Source organism: Onychostoma macrolepis, chromosome 08 (assembly GCF_012432095.1).
Source record: "Onychostoma macrolepis isolate SWU-2019 chromosome 08, ASM1243209v1, whole genome shotgun sequence".
NCBI classification, from domain to species: domain Eukaryota; kingdom Metazoa; phylum Chordata; class Actinopteri; order Cypriniformes; family Cyprinidae; genus Onychostoma; species Onychostoma macrolepis.
The window spans coordinates 22,689,381-22,706,076 of record NC_081162.1 but is presented as its reverse complement, the minus strand read 5'-3'; the positions used below and the strand labels follow the sequence as shown (position 1 = coordinate 22,706,076).

General features: G+C 35.3%; 1 protein-coding gene across 2 annotated transcripts in view; it reads left to right on the top strand.

Moving 5' to 3' along the window:
- Positions 1-1,021: 1,021 nt before the first annotated feature.
- Positions 1,022-16,696, top strand: part of atp2a2a (ATPase sarcoplasmic/endoplasmic reticulum Ca2+ transporting 2a) — a 31,525-nt gene continuing 15,850 nt past the window's right edge. Inside the window, exons 1-8 of one of the 2 annotated variants that reach the window (XM_058784458.1) lie at positions 1,022-1,240; positions 1,359-1,509; positions 3,432-3,449; positions 3,535-3,617; positions 5,505-5,609; positions 6,029-6,167; positions 16,427-16,507; positions 16,601-16,686. In XM_058784458.1, the coding sequence (XP_058640441.1) occupies positions 1,392-1,509; positions 3,432-3,449; positions 3,535-3,617; positions 5,505-5,609; positions 6,029-6,167; positions 16,427-16,507; positions 16,601-16,686 (630 nt within the window). In that variant the 5' untranslated portion in view covers positions 1,022-1,240; positions 1,359-1,391. Of the gene's footprint in view, positions 1,241-1,354; positions 1,510-3,431; positions 3,450-3,534; positions 3,618-5,504; positions 5,610-6,028; positions 6,168-16,426; positions 16,508-16,600; positions 16,687-16,696 lie in introns of both variants that reach the window. The other variant, XM_058784456.1, reaches the window with a different exon arrangement.

Genomic DNA, 16,696 nt, shown 5'->3' with positions numbered 1-16,696 from the left:
AATTAGATTTTCTTTTATTAACAATTAGAATAGAATAGCAAAAGTTTTATTAGTTTTACATTCCAAAAGGATGTATTAGGTGATAAAAAAAGATTACATCTTTTAAAAGTTAGTTTAAAATAAATGTAATATTTGCATTCACTCTGATTTCATTTTAATACCATTTTCTACTTATGATTAAAAAGTACTAAAATGCTTAAGTTTAACCTTGAGTACATTAATCGTTATTTTCAAGGTTGAAAAAATTCACACTTTTTTGAGTAACATTGTCATGTTTTCTAATGACCTAAACAAAAATACATTTAAATTTGTGAATAATGCATTAAAAATCTGTGATATTTTGATATATTTCTGATATATATATACACACACACACACACACACACACACATGAATTTTAGCATTTAGCATAAAGCTTTTATTGAAGGTTTGAAAATATAGCCTATATCTATTATATATATATATATATATATATATATATATATATATATATATCTATTATATATCATATTTATATATATATATATATATATATATATATATATATATATATATATATATATATATATATATATATATATATATATATATATAGGCTATATTTTCAAACATTCAATAAAAGCTTAACTTTATGCTAAAATGTATGTGTGTGTGTGTATATATGTTTATGATATATATATATATATATATATATATATATATATATATATAATTATAATTTTCAAACATTCAAAACTGTAGTCATTTCGCATAAATACAATAAATACACGTGCAGACAGCTTTCCAAGAACACCGTTTACCTGTGGGTTGAAGCGTACCTGCGTTGAAGAGGCGGGGCAAAAGTTATATCAGCTGCATTGAGTGACAGTCTGTTATATCAATAAGCAAACGGCTGCTCAATATTCGTCAGTGCTGCTCGAGCCAAAGACGATTGATTGGATGTCTATGGGCTCCCTGGACACGCACTGTCCAATCAGCGTCCTCCACATGCGGCAGAGAGGCAGTAGTGAATCTCCTGCGATAAAACAAGAGTAAACGCCGCTTCCATCACCACTGAACGGGCGAGAAGGACGGCAAAAGGGGTCGACCGTCACATTTCCAGGCAGGCAGAGGCTTGGACGGGGGGTGAATGTGATGTACTAAGCAAGGATCTTTTCATTTGGCTTCCACTGACTCCCAGTTCTTTGGGAAACAAGAATAAGATAGAAGAACTCCTGTGTTTGGATAAGACTCCTGGAAGGTGCATTTGCCCGTCTCAACTTTCTACATATATTCTTCATTGGATGTCAATGCATGTGTCACTCATAGGCATATTCGTATCTATTTTTTATTTTTTTTTATTTTTTCGACCAAGGCAGATTTCTTGAGCGGGATTCTCTTCCCATCTAACCATGGAGAACGGTCACATGAAGAGTGTGGAAGAAGTTTATAGTTATTTCAGCGTCAACGAGAGCACGGGACTGACTTTAGACCAGGTGAAACAGCAGAGAGAGAAATGGGGTCTCAACGGTACGTCTGACACTTTGTGTTCTTCACGGCCAGCGACGCGCGACAGACGCTTTGAAGTTGATGTGAAATTGTTGCATTTGTTGCAATCAGCCGGCTGGAGCGTTCGAAACAGCTGACGTCATCAAACACGTTTTTATGGCAAGCCGTTGTAACATTCGTTTTGTAAATCAAACTAGTGTCGGTTTTACGCTTCTAGTACTCATTTCAATTACTACTAAACAAACCAGTAGTGACTAGTATATTTCTCACTTCTGTACATTAGGTACTAGTACTTATTTTTGGTTATTTTGACTATTTTGCTTTCAGGTTTCCTAAAGTAATATACAGTAGTTATTATAAAGTGAATTCCAGTTGTTATTTTCAGTGTTTATTGGTAAAGGTAGGTAATGGTAGTCATTCTGACTAGTCATTGACAAGTAAAGTAGCAGCTAGTGAGATAAACTATAGAAATGATGCCAGTAACAACTGGGATTTATTAGACACTACAACCTAATAAATAAGTACTAGTAAAGCTTGAATATGCATAGAAGCAACTACTGGGATAGAAAAATGTATTAGTACCTAATGAACAGCTACTAGTAAAACTATAATAGGTTCCAGCAACATCTGGACTATAAAGTAGTCTGAACAAAAGATTCCAATTGAAACAAATGGAAATTTTTAAAAAATAGTTCCCAATAACAATGGGATAACAATAAGTTACTTGTCTTTACTGACAAAGAATATGTATGATTGACTAACTGAATACAGATTGGTGACTATTTCACTAGTAACCACTCTCTTGATTAGTTTCTATTAAAACTGAAAAATGCTTGTCATAGGCGGAGGGTGAACCCTCTCCAGTGTAAGGCTTAAAGTAGCCTAATCTATTATTAACTACAAACATCATAAACTCGTGTTTTTATGCAAGAACCAGATATGGAAGCCATATAGGCTAATCAGTTATTTTTATTTTTAATAATTCAGTCATTGAGTGTGTGCGCTCAACAAAACTGAGTTTCAGCGATAACTCATCTGAGCGGCCATTGCATTCCTATGCTCAACAGAATCGTGTGTGTGTGATTGGTTATAATGTGCAACACTGTTAAAACGCTTAAAATGAAAAACGGTGCAACATAAGCAGATCTTAATTTAATGCTGCAATTGACACTTTCCATTCATCTTCACTTTGTTAGCAAAATACATAATAGATTTAAATTATTTGTGCGCAGGCATTTTTGCTCTATTTTGCTCCATTTTTGCTCCTTCGCAAGGCTTACACATGCTCTGCCTATGATGCTACTCACAGTTGGATTAGTAAGTGCTGAAACCACAAAAATGGTTGCTACTTAGTTTTAAGGGAGAAATGTTAAAACAGCTTGCCATACACATTTTGATTAGACTGACAAGGTGGAAGACAGGCACACACAGGCCAGAAATAAGCTGAAAGAGATATTTAAATCCCTTCCGCTTTATTATGTCGCTGGACAATCAAAGCGAGCATAGGCTGGTCTCCAGTCTTCCTCTTTCATCAGTTATACAGAATCATGTTTTCATGAAAGACAAGATAAAAAAAAATTCCTGTCAGCACCCGGCTCAGAAACGGCTTGTAAATGTTTCACAGCATGTACTCAAAGAGAGGCCAGATATTCACTCGCTTGGATTAAAACCAAATATTCATTCACATTTTTAAGTTTAAGAGTGGGTGGTGCTTGGACATGAAGACAGTTACTGCTTAAAATCTCTGCTGAAATATTATATGGCATCTTTTTTTTAAGCTAAGACAAATTTAATCTGAGTTTCTTACAAGGTCACAGGTCTTAATGTAATGGATAACTGTGTTATAGTCAATGTCAAATCAATTTCTGCTTGGGAATGTATTCACGGTGTATTTTTGTAACTTTATACTTTGTTTTTTTCATATCCTTCAATAAACCACACAGAGTTGCCTGCTGAGGAAGGTAATAGTACAGTTTAAACTATATCATGATGTTATCATTGTACTCCTCATGTGATTCTGATAAATTTAATTTTGATGTTTGACAGGAAAATCTATATGGGAACTTGTCTTCGAGCAGTTTGAAGATTTACTTGTGCGGATTCTTCTTCTGGCAGCTTGTATATCTTTTGTAAGTACATTTTGGTAACGTGTTCTGGCAGGTTTCTGCAGTTATTGTTATTGTGCAATATTCCTTGAGTGCAAATAGTGTCAGTATAGCCATTTCTCAGACGTGACTCAGCACAGATTTATGTCAGGTGTTAATTGCTTTACGCTAGAAACAAACCACAGCGATACATGGACTGAAATAAACACCGACTGCTATCCGGAAGGGCTGTGAAAGTGAAGATGTCTTGTTAGCTCCTCGAGTCTTGCACACTTCGTCTTGGGTTACTCGCAGATCAGAAGGGCTAAACAGCTGAGGAAGCGGAACTCCTTAGGAATGGTGACAACAGCATTCAGTGAGATTGAGTGTCTGTCACTAGCTGCCAAACAAGATGTCTTAGTAGTGCACCGCTGTTTTACAGCCGTGGTTTAAGGACCTCTTGATTAATTAGCCTAGATGGTTTACTACCGAATGAAAAGACACATGTGCATGGAGACTTGAAAGGGTCATGTAGTTTGGCTGTAAATCACATTTATGAATTGGATCAGTGCTTAATATAGTGGTGGTTTAGCCTAGTGGTTAAAGATGTGCCCTAGCAAGTACAGGTTGTTGGTACAGACTGCACATGGGTTAATTTATGAACTATACTTTTGTCTGTATAGTAATTCATATCCTATATAAAATATATTAAATGTTCATTCAATTATTTAATTAATATATTATTAAGTTAACATATTTAATTTAATATCTTCTATATTTCATCAAATTATTTAAAATTACTATCAGGTAACTTAAATATTAAGAAAGTTCAAATGAAATTGAATAAATATTCAATATTTAATTAGAATTATGCTGAATTGCTGTAAATTAAAGCCTATATAATTAATGATCTGTTTTTGAATTTCTATTCACAAAATATGATAATTTTATATATGCGTGTGTATATATAATAAATTATAGCAATATATTGCACATTTTTATTTTTACTTGTAATGTTATTGCACTCCCTCTCCCTCTCTTCCTCTCTATTTATATAGCAATTCATTTTAATGTTGTATTTAATATAATTTTTTCATAAAAAAAGTAAGGATCTTTATGCTTTAGCTGTCCAAAAGTTACAATGCATCTACATAACTGATGAGATTAAACTGGCTGGTTGGGTGGAAGGAGAGAGGTATGCCAGCATCGCCCAGCGGAGTGATACTGAGGTGTTGGAGTCTGTGGTTTGACAGCTGTCTTGTAGTTGGCTGTGTAAGAGGGCATCTCTGCAGGCCAAATTAGGTCTCTGACCTTCAGTTGCAGGCTTCTCATTACCACAGACCAGTAACTCCACTGTCTCGTGAGAACTGCACCAAGACCTGCATATGACCTTGTAAGCAGTGCATCTTAGGACTTTGTGTCTGAGAAAGATCACGCAACTCCATTTTTAAAGGTGCAAAGCAAAACTGTTCTCTAAATTGCTATGCAAGTCTATGCTTAATGATGTGATGGAAAGTAAATAGATGTTGCTGCTTCTTATTTTAGGAGAAGTTCATATGTAATAATGCATCTAAATGAGGGAAATAACAGATGTCGTGCTGTGGCTGCAGTGAGCTCTAGAAGTTTATTTCCAGTCATTAAAACATACTGCTGCGTTTGGATTTCGTCATGCGGCTTGTTCACGTTTATTTTCCCCCCTGTGTTTAAACTTTTTGTTTAAAATCTTGCAGATTATGCAATCCAAACAGAATCTCATTTGTAAACCGGCTGTGTTGAATCCGTTACGAGAAGGCAAATGTCACTGGCGTGTCTCGTCTAGAATCTCGATCTACTGGTCTTGAAATATCCACAGGGTGTTTTGAATGTGAAATGCTTGATTAGATCTAACGGGATGTGTTGTGACATGACTTTTTTATAATTTTTTAATTGCAGGTATTAGCCTGGTTCGAGGAGGGAGAGGAAACGATCACTGCCTTCGTGGAGCCTTTTGTAATCTTACTGATTCTTATAGCTAACGCCATCGTAGGTGTTTGGCAGGTCAGTAGAGCATGAAAAGAGTTATGAATTTTGAATAATTACAGGGGAATTGTTTCAAATAATGTGGGAAAATAATGACTGTTATCAAACCGGTTTCTCACATCTGTCTAACAGTAAGTCCCATCCCAAACTCATGTGTAAAAAAAAAAAAAAACTTTTTTCACATTTGATTGAAGCATATTTTATTGGATTGTACTGTTTTTAATGTAAATAGACAACGGTTGATTTATTTAAAAATGTATCACCTGAATGAATTTTAGAATTTTTGTCTAGTGTAGATCTGAAACTTTCTGTTAATTGTATACCTTGTGTAATTTACGGTATTCTGATGAAATCGCCATGAAAATAGCCTTGATGCTGGCATGGCGTTAAAAAGTGAATAAATAAAATAAATTCACATTTGATTCTCTCCATCTCAGGAACGTAATGCAGAAAATGCCATTGAAGCCCTTAAGGAGTACGAGCCCGAGATGGGCAAGGTGTACCGTCAGGACAGGAAGTCCGTCCAGAGGATCAAAGCCAAAGACATTGTGCCTGGAGACATTGTGGAGGTTGCTGGTAAGTGCTACCTTTATATAATGTAAGACTATGAGATCACAGCATCGCTCACTTTTTTTCTCTGAATGGAGTTATTGGTGTTGTCATGGCACTTATGGGTTGTTATGAGGTAATTACAGTCTCTCTGCTCTCCGGTCCCTGTATGGACCCCATACGGTTCCATTATAGGAGTATAGGTATTTTTGGTTGCACCTGTTGATTCTCAATGGACTGTGTGCATCAGTCCTCATCACATGTTAGTCAGTTCTCATGCTCTACCTAGAAGAATAGCTATATCCATTGTTGGCTCTTTTGGTTTGTTTCTCATAGTTATGCTTTATATTCATTTGGAGATGGCTTTCAGATTTCTCTGAGCCCTTGCAAATAATTGCAAAGAATTGCTGTTTTATAATTTTTAAATATCTGGAACTTCATTAATAAAGGTTTGTAGAGAACAATCTTAAATGTGATATTAAAAAATGAAATGCATGATAATTTCCCAAATGTTACTGCAGACAACGCACATTCCTAAAAGCATCTCGCTTTATGGATCTCAAATTATTTTAAAATCATCATTTAATTAAAGATTCCTTCTCTTATGTTTAAATCCACTTTATTATCTGATCAAAATTAATGACTATAAAATAACAATAACGGCAACAATATTAATAATAGTTGTCAAAATATTAAACCTTACTATTGTAATATTTCACTGTAAAATAAAAAAAAGATATAATTTTACAGTACTGTAAAATTACAATACTGATAACTATGGCTGTCTTAATTTCTTTATTTCCGAACATTGAACCATCAAGCTTAAAGTCACAATGAAATCAGAATTGACAATTCCTATTTTTTTGGGATATTGCAGTGTTTATTGTAAATTATTTATCTGTGAACATCTTTTTTGTAAAATTCATGTGCTCTCATAATCTTGAATCAAAATAACTTCCCCTTCCTCTTGCAACATCTCTTCTTTTCCCTGATGACTTATGTCTTGGCGCGAGAGCGAATCAACCTGTCACTCACATGAGATTGCAGCAATAGCAAACAACAACGATCCAATCAGTTCCCAATGGACCAAATTAAATCCCGCCCTACATTTTTTTTCTCATTCGAGAAGTTGTTTCATATGTCGCAAAGAAGAAAAGACAAATGCAAATTCTGTTTCATGCCGACTTTAAAGTCGGTTTATAATCGCTTCTCATCACAAATTTAATGAAAATGCAGTCATATCGCACTTCTAGTTTTATTTTTTTTTTTAAAGTCTTGCAGTCCTGCCTTTTATAAATCTAAATTTCTTCACCCTCTCATTTAGGATCAAATCAAGTCATATGCATGTTTTATAAATGAGTTCCCTTGTTTCTAGCACTAATAAGTGTAATAAGGGATTATCTTTTTAGGATGGATGTGGTCATACATGAAAGAACTGGCATAATGTTTTAACCTTTAACTCTTTGCAATAGAACCAGTGCTGTATGTTTTGTGCATAGTGGTAGATGTTATATTTAGCACTGATAGGCTGTTCAGATTATGGAATGGTTTAATTATAACTCACATTGACAATGGTGCAGATGACAGGTGTCGGCCCTGGGCCCACGGCCCACCCCTTCTGCAGCGTCCCACAGAATTGCAGCCCGTGACGTCAGATATGATCCAGACAGACTGCAATGTCACCTTGTAGAGGTCATTGATGGAATAGTGCTGTTTTGGGGTTAGTGCTTAGGCCTGAACGTGGGTAAATTGACCACTAATGCATTTGTTTTGTAGTTCTGCAATTTCGCACAATGTCTCAGTGCATTCTTGCAGATAGGGAAGTGATAACATTTGCCTGACCAGCACTGTCTGGATGCGATTAATTTAGGAAGAGCAGGTCACCTGGAGCTTTTTGGCTGAATCTGGAGAGCGTTTCGTAGTGTGACATCTGCGCCGATCGTTTAAAGTGCTTTCCTGTGGTCTTTCTCTCTGTCTCTAAATCTCTGTCTCTGCTCCTGCTGTGGGTTGTGAGCATGACGCAGTCCGAGCCTCGGCTCGGCACACCCGCTGCAGAGGACTCTGGGACTGTAACCGGTTTAGTCGTGAACGGAATTACAAATGCTGCCAGCGACACCCTGACAGCCTATCAGTTCCGCGCAGGGCCGAGCTCAGCATGTGGGCCACCTCACAGTCCTCTCAGCGCACATCTGATGCTTTAATTAGCATAACTTACAATGCTCTTTGATATTCCAAAGTGCATTGGTGTATAAGACAACCTCAGGTATAATATTTGAGGAATGCCTTATGTAAGGATATGGTATTTGGGCAATTTAAATGCAATGGTTTTTCAATGATAAATGCAGCAATTTCATCAGCCTTGCAAGAATCTCCTTCAAGACTCTAAGAAATCTAAATGTGACTTTTGAGAAATGTATTTATTTATTTATTTTTTTTACTTTAATCCATCCAAGTTTTTTTTTTTTTTTTTTTTTTGCCTGTTATATTTTATATAGGTAATTGTGTCCCCCCCTCCCAATATTTAAAATTTTTTTTTTTCCCATTTTCACCCAAATAGGTAGATTTATTTATTTTTCACTGTATTTATAGTTTTGTTTATTACTGCATTTATTTTTTAATTTTTTTTTTTGTCATTTTATTTTTTACTTGTACTTTTTATATTATTATTTATGTATGATTTATTTATAGGGATGTAACAATTTACTCAACTTACAATGCGATACAGTTCACGATACGGATTCCAAAATACAATTTTCTCTACTTTTTTTTTTTTTTTTTTTTTTACAAAATAAGATTTAAGACACATTATAAATGAAAAGGTGTCATTTGATTATTCCTTGGACAAAATGCTGTACATTTCTTTGTGAAATTGAAATATGTCAAATAACAAAACACTGAAACTACACAGAATTTTTAAAACAAACCCCAAATCAAATAAATAGCACAAATGAAAGAAATCTCCTCATTTAAACAAACTAAGGCTTTACCTGTGCTCTTTGCATTCATAATTAGTGGCAACCGCTGCATTTTAACCACGATCCAAACAAAGATGCTGCATACATGCAACTTGAGCAGTTTTTAATCTAAATTAGATTGTAAAATTTTGAAATTTGAAGCAAAAACAAAATGGTTTGACTTTAGCTTTGTGGAACTACATAAAACATATCTGAAAGAAACCAAAACAGCAGACATGTTGAATGAGAATGTAGATTCACTCTCTGTCAGCAGGTGGTGCTTATGGAACAGCAGCGATACAGCGTTACACTATTTTAATATGCTTTATACATTGACAAGATGAAAAGAAAATACCATCTAAACTTTTCTAAAGACAGTCAGTTCCCTTAAGAGATGCATTCATATGAACTTCTATCTCTAATTATATCGCGATTAATTTAACATCTCAACCCATTTGAACTGTCACACATTTGTATCGAGTTTCAGCCCGCTTTGGGTGCATAGTTGCATCTCTGTTTATTTATTACTTGATATTTTATTTTTATTACCTTTTTTCTATTACTTTATTTATTTACTTACCCATCGATCCAACTTGATGGCACATGGCACTAACAACACCAAGATTATGGGTTCGACTCCCTGGGAATTAGGGATGCACCGATACCGATACTGGTATCGGGCCCGATACTGAGCTCCTGTACTCGTACTCGTTAAAATGCGCCGATACCTCACAGCATGTGATAAGTGCCATATTCAGACAAAGAAACAGGACAACATGCAGCAGAATGGAGTTATTAGAGATTAAGGATGTCTACGAAGCAGATGTATGCAATGAATAATGTTAAACATTCAGTATTAATGCCTTTATAGCTGATGTGCGCGAACTGAAAAGCAAAGCGCTGAGTGGATTGAGCGGGCGCCGGCGCAGATGCACGAGCTTGTCGAGTGAATATACTTTTCTCACAGACATCACTGGAACGTTTGTAGTTCGGTCGGATATGTCAAAAACAAGTAAGCAAAACAATGCACAAGTTACTTAACGGTAGGGAGGGAGAGAGAGATAGAGCACGCGCGCACTTCTGTGATCTTTATTGATGTTCGCTCACATAGCATGCATCACTTGGATTAAAACTGAATCGTAAATATAAGACAATTTATAGGGGCATTCACTATAAAATAAATAATTTATTTTCAACCTTAAGCATACATGACTTTCTGGCGAAAGTGAAACTAGCAGCCTGTGTGAAATGCGCGAGGCTGTACTGTCCCTCTCATTCTGCACCAGTACAAATACGTGCGCGCGTTGTGCATGTTTTGCTTGCTTCATGAGTGTTTCTGCATTAGAAAGAAAAGCAAAGAAAAACGCGACTTCTATTTCTGAAAATATCACAGTTAGGAGATTTATAATGAGTGGTTCCCTGCATTATTACAGCAAAACGCGTGATTTTAGCAACCCCAAATCAATTGAATTAAAGATGATGTACCATAGAGCAAAAAAAAAAAACGAACAGTGAAAGTAACAAAAACTTGTAAAATACATTTTAATGTGCATAATTAAGTGTGAAAATAACCGAAGGATATACAGTCAAACCAAAAATTATTCAGAGACCAAATATAATTTTTGATATTTTTTAGTGGGTGCAGGACACTATAGTTCATTTATGTAAGTGAGGATAGCAAAATAAAGTAAACTGTGACATATTATATCCAAAAATTCTTCATACAGTGGACTACCAATAAAATTGATACAAATTTGGAACCAAAAATTATTCAGACCGAGTCTGGGAAAAAAAAAACTGAAGTTCAGGTTTGCATGAACCTGGTCGACAGCATGCCCAGGAGACTACAGGCTGTCATTAAGACTAAGGGTTGCCTGACAAAGTATTGATAGTTGTGTAAATATTGTCATACTAACAGCTGTCTGAATAATTTTGGTTGATTGTAATCCATCACATACCTTTCTATCAAAGTTATCTGATATTATTGAGCTGAGTTCTTGTCATATTTTACTACCATAAACTACAGCGAATAAACTGTGATAATGTGAGAAGTGTTGAAGGTGTCTGAATAAATTTTGGTTTACATTTACACTTACATTTAATCATTTAGCGGACGCTTTTATCCAAAGCGATGTACAATATGAGAACAATAGAAGCAATCAGACCATCGAGAGTGCAGCAGTATCCAAGTGCCATGACAAGTCTCAGTTAGCCCAGCACAGTACATGTAGCTAGGGTTTTTTTTATTAAAATTTTTTAAATAGATAGAATAGGTTAGTATTAGTTGGTCAGGTTTGACTGTATCTATTAGATAAATTAAGTTAACCAACTAACATTATACATACTCATTTGGTTTCTGTACCCAATATTTAAAAAATTTACAAATGCAATAAAAATATCGGTATCGGTACTCGGTACTCGGTACCGACAAGTACCAAAAATAAAAGTATCGGTATCGGGTGAGTACTGGAAAAAGTGGTATCGGTGCATCCCTACTGGGAATGCATGAAATGTTTAATGCATAATTTTTTTTTTTTTTTTTTCTTTATTTCAAACTTTAAAACTTTTAGTTAGTTATTTATTACATAAAATGTATATAATATTTTTTTAGAGGGTTTATTGAATTTTATTCTGCCCAAACACCCATCAAGCCACGTGATTATGTTGTCTTTAACAACATCAAACAGAAAGACCTTGTCTAGCCAAACATGTTTAAACATTGTTCCTTTCTTGAAAGATCGGTCATTTTTATGTATTGCTGATCATCTGAGGAAAGAACAATACTTGAAACCAATGCAATTTGTTTGAAGTGTGTATGGTGCAGCCGTATTGACAAGTGGAAGGGGTCCAGCTCTAACAGCTGTTCCTATTGTTCACTCAGAGAGATGACCTTATAGGAAGTGCCCATGGTGTCCCACCCCTCTTTCCCCTCATGCAGCCGCTTTCACGTTGGCCTTACCCATCAGCACACTGTGTGCTTTGGGAATTCAAGCACACAGGGTGGCATGCAACATTCTGTTGGACCTGGTAACCATCGCCTATCACCGAGGAGCCTTGCGGCAAGTGGCGGGGCCCGGCAGGTGTTTGATGCCCCCGGCCTGTCAGCAAGGAGTTAATATGAATGAGAGTAAAATAAATACTAGCTATTGCTATTTATCAGTGATAAATAGGTGGAACAGGTGTCCAGTAATCCTGTGGCCAAGCATGCACAAAACCAATGATTTGTAGATTAGAGATTGAGGATATTGCCTTTTTATGACTGATACAGGTTATTTTGATTTTATTTTTAAAAGTCCCACCTCGAACACCTCGGCCAAACAGAAAAACTTATCGCCGATCCCGATATTTGAAAAATGTAAAAAATGGCCTTGGCAATATATCAGTCGACCACTAGTCATTTTTAAGTTTGACCCAATAACCTCGAGACCCTCACCATTCAACAGTTCCCTGCCAATCTGATGTCTATACTGTGATGACATGTGGCAAGTAAAGAGCAGGCATGTTTGTTTGACCCCTGCGTCCTGAGTCGCTATAAAGAGCAGAGGAATGAAAGCTGTGAATGTGTTGCTGGGGGACTGATGGAAGCGCAAACCTTTACACGAAACCATTCTACTTTCCGTCCTCCAGCCTCCTCCTGCAGAGGGTTAGGTGTGAGCTATTTTACCCTGCTGATTGATGCATGCTGAAGGTATTTTAAGATGCTAAAGTGCTTATGATATGACAGCTGGAATGCATGTATATGCTGCATCTTCCATTCCACTGTGTTCTTTCTTGATCTTGAATGCTCCATTAGTAGTTCAGTTTTGAGCTGAATATATGGAATCTTTGTGTGGGTGTTGTGTAGGGCCCTTTTGCTGGGTTTGTTCTGGGTTCTTCGTGCTCTTCGAGGGCCGATGAGGAGGCTGTGTGCGTACAGTGGGCGGATAGATAACTCCAACAACTCAGGGGTTCAGAGGTCACTCTTCTACCTGGAGGCCAGATACGCCTGAAATAGCTCATCGCTGGGGCTTTTTGTATATGCACACTGATAAATGCTGCTATGTTCTGGAAAGCGTTGACGCACTTGTGAATTGTGCTATCAGGCCTCTCTTAAGTCATGAATCAGCTCTCAGCTAGAGCGAAATTGAATAGATGCGACATTCTCACCTTGTGGTATGGGTCTGCATTAGTCAGCAGCGCAATTAAGCATCTCATTGAAACTTGTCCATGTAATTTGAAGTATGTACCCTTAATTAAAAAAAAGTCTTAAGCTCCTCCATCTAATCCACTGTTTCATTCAGGGGTGTGCATTGTGAAAAATTCAAAACTGCATCGAGAAGCCTTTTATATTCTTTCAGTTCCTGAATTTGAATTAAATTTGAGTTGAGGTAGTGAACAAGATGCAGATGATTCAAATTTGAAAAGTAAGTAGAAATAAAATGAATTGAGATTCATTTAACTGATGTTTTTAACTAGAAGTGTCAAGAAAAATGTTTAAAAGCAGTTTATAAAAAAAAAAAATACATTAAAAATGGTTTACAAGCCTTGGATGGATGCTTGTAATGCAATCTTCATTCATTTATTTATTTATTTGTGTAATCATATGTATTTATTTATAAATTATTTAAAGAAATACTTAATTACATAAATACACATGAATTTTTTTGTAATTCATGTAATATTTAAATATTTATTTAATTATATAGAAATAAGTACAAACAAATTACAAAATAATTACACAAAATAAATGTATTTATGTAATTTATTTGTGTATTTGTAATTTAAATATGTAATTGCATGAAATAATTACATAAATACAAACAATGAAATGACAAATACAATTATTTATTTTATGTAATTAAATATTTTACATAAATGCACAAATAAAATTACATATTTTGTGCAATTGTCATTTGTTTGTATTTATTTATAAATATGTATTTATGTAATTTATTTTGTTTATGCAATATTTACATATGTATTTCTTTATTATATTCATTATTATGTGGAAATATTTTTGTCATTTACTTTTTTGTAATTATTTTTATATAATTAATTTTATTTAATTAATTCATTTGTCTGTTCATCTATTAATTTATAGTTATGTAATTAAAAAACTTATTTATGTAATTTTATGTTTGTTTGCTTTTATTTATATTGAATAAATTATCTTCTGTTGAAATATTTTTGAATTGCAATTCATTAAATTCTTCCCGATTCAAATTCTAATTTAATCTTCCATTTGCGGTGTGGCTAAATTCACACTCATAAATTGAAAGGCAGATTATTCTTCAATTCTGACTTTTCCCAACCCCGTTTGCATTAACACCAATTTATGAGCAGTTATCTATAGCATCATCTGCACTGCTCCTCCTCCAAATCATGGTTTGTCCATAAGGCAACCTCTGATCATCTCACATCGAGTGTCCATTTCTACAAGAGAGTACTTGTTGGCTGATCTTGTTCATTTTCTTGTTGCCAGCGAACAGTGCTGGGTGACCTTCTGGGAACTGGACTTCATTGTGTACATTTGTTCCTTATTTAGGTGGCTAAAAGTTGCAATTGAGCTCCATTAAGTCTTTCTGAGAAAAGCCGTCATTGTCTCGTGTGCGTGACCTTGTTGCCATAGCTCCTCACAAATCGTGGCAAAAGCACAGCTTGTTAATCCACAGTGCAGAGATCCTGTTGCACACACATGTGTGATGATCGCTGCCAAGGTCACGCAGCATCCATTGTTATCATGCCCTGCCTTTTCTCATGCTGCCACACTGATTCCCTGGACTTTCACTGATGGATATGTTAATGTTTAACATGGACAGATCAGCGAATAAACACTTTATCCTGCTAAGTGTGGCCTAAGAAAGCTTATCACAAACATACTCCTCAAAGGTGCTCTTAAATACCATTGATATAAGTTATGAATGCATGGAGAGTGTAACACCTCCCAGTTGATTGACAGCTTGGGGGGTGTTAACTTTCGTCACTCTTCCTGTCGAATGCAGGGGCAGCTGCTGTCATGCCTCTGTGCTTAAACCTGATCAACACATCCCCGAACATATCAAAATAGTTTCTCCATTTTTGGCATGCATTGGTGCATTGTTGCTCCCCATGCTATTTTATTCTCTCGCCCTCAAGGGCGCAGATGAGCTTACATGACTACTTTGTTCTCGATGGGTGAACAAGTTCTCTCTTTCTCTTGCTGGTTCTCTTTAAGTCATTTTTTGACTTAAGGTACTAGTGGATTTGATTAATTAAAGATCATAATTTGATTTGGGTTTGCCATGGTTCATCTTGCCTAGCATATTCATCAGTCAGGAAAAGATTTCAAAAGACATTTTATGCTTTCTGAACGCTGTGTTCTCTGCAATATGTGGATAACACTTGCAGCATTACATGCTGTATTAAAATATTCAAGCCAAAAACCAACAACAACAACAAAACAAACTACAATACACAGTTTTGAGGTATAGTATGATCATAGAAGATAAACTTTTGATTTGTAAAAAATATATGATTTCTGTACTGATATTGCAAGTTTAATGTTGCATTGTGGAACTTTAGTACCTTTTTATAATGCATAAAGGTACACATTTTTCTATTAAGGACAGTTAAATTAGCCAGAATTACTTGCAAAGAGGTTTTTTTTTTTTTAACCTGTTTATATAAATGGATAGATCACCCAAAATTTAAAATTTATCATTTACTCACCTTCATGTCAGTCAAAACTTGTATGACTTTGTTTTCTGGAAAACGTAAATGAAAATAATTAGAAGAATTTTTAAATTGTTTTTGTTTATATAATGGCGGTCATTGTGGTTCAAAACAACATTGGACCTCATTGATTTGCATATGGTTTGTGTAAAATTTTTTTTTTTTTTTTTTTTTATCTGTGCATTTATTAGCAATTTTAACTGTGCTATGAAGCTGAAGATTTGAGGATTTATTGGCAACAGGTTTAAAAATGCTTCATTTTTCAAATTATTAATGCTGAAAATATCAGATCAAGTGTAAATAAACAACTTTGCTCTGAAACATGCTCCACATATACGTATTTAATTAAATCAAAACCTGATTTGATTTGGTAAAAGTGATATCATAATATAAATTTTATTTAGATTAAATGTTAGTTCCTTTATTAAATCTCAATGTGGATGGAAAAATTGCTTGTCACTGGAAACTTTCAGTTGTTTTTGGTGGTCATTATTGTTAAAAACAACTTTGGACCCCACTGATTTGCATGTAGTTCTGTGTTTTTTTGTTTGTGCATTTATTTGCAATTTTAACTGTGCTATGAAGCTGAGGATTTGACTTAATTATTCTAAATACCTTGTTTTTTTTTTCTTCTCTTCCTAGTGGGCGACAAGGTACCTGCCGATATCCGTATCTGTGCTATTAAGTCCACCACGCTCAGAGTGGACCAGTCTATCCTGACAGGTAACAAAGCATTTGGTTCATTTGTGTGTGTATTGTGTGTGTTTGTCAAGTATCTTAGCTGTGGATTTTACTATTAATTTGCTCATGTTGCAGGCGAGTCTGTCTCTGTCATTAAGCACACCGACCCCGTGCCGGATCCCCGTGCCGTCAATCAGGACAAGAAGAACATGTTGTTCTCTGTAAGAAAAT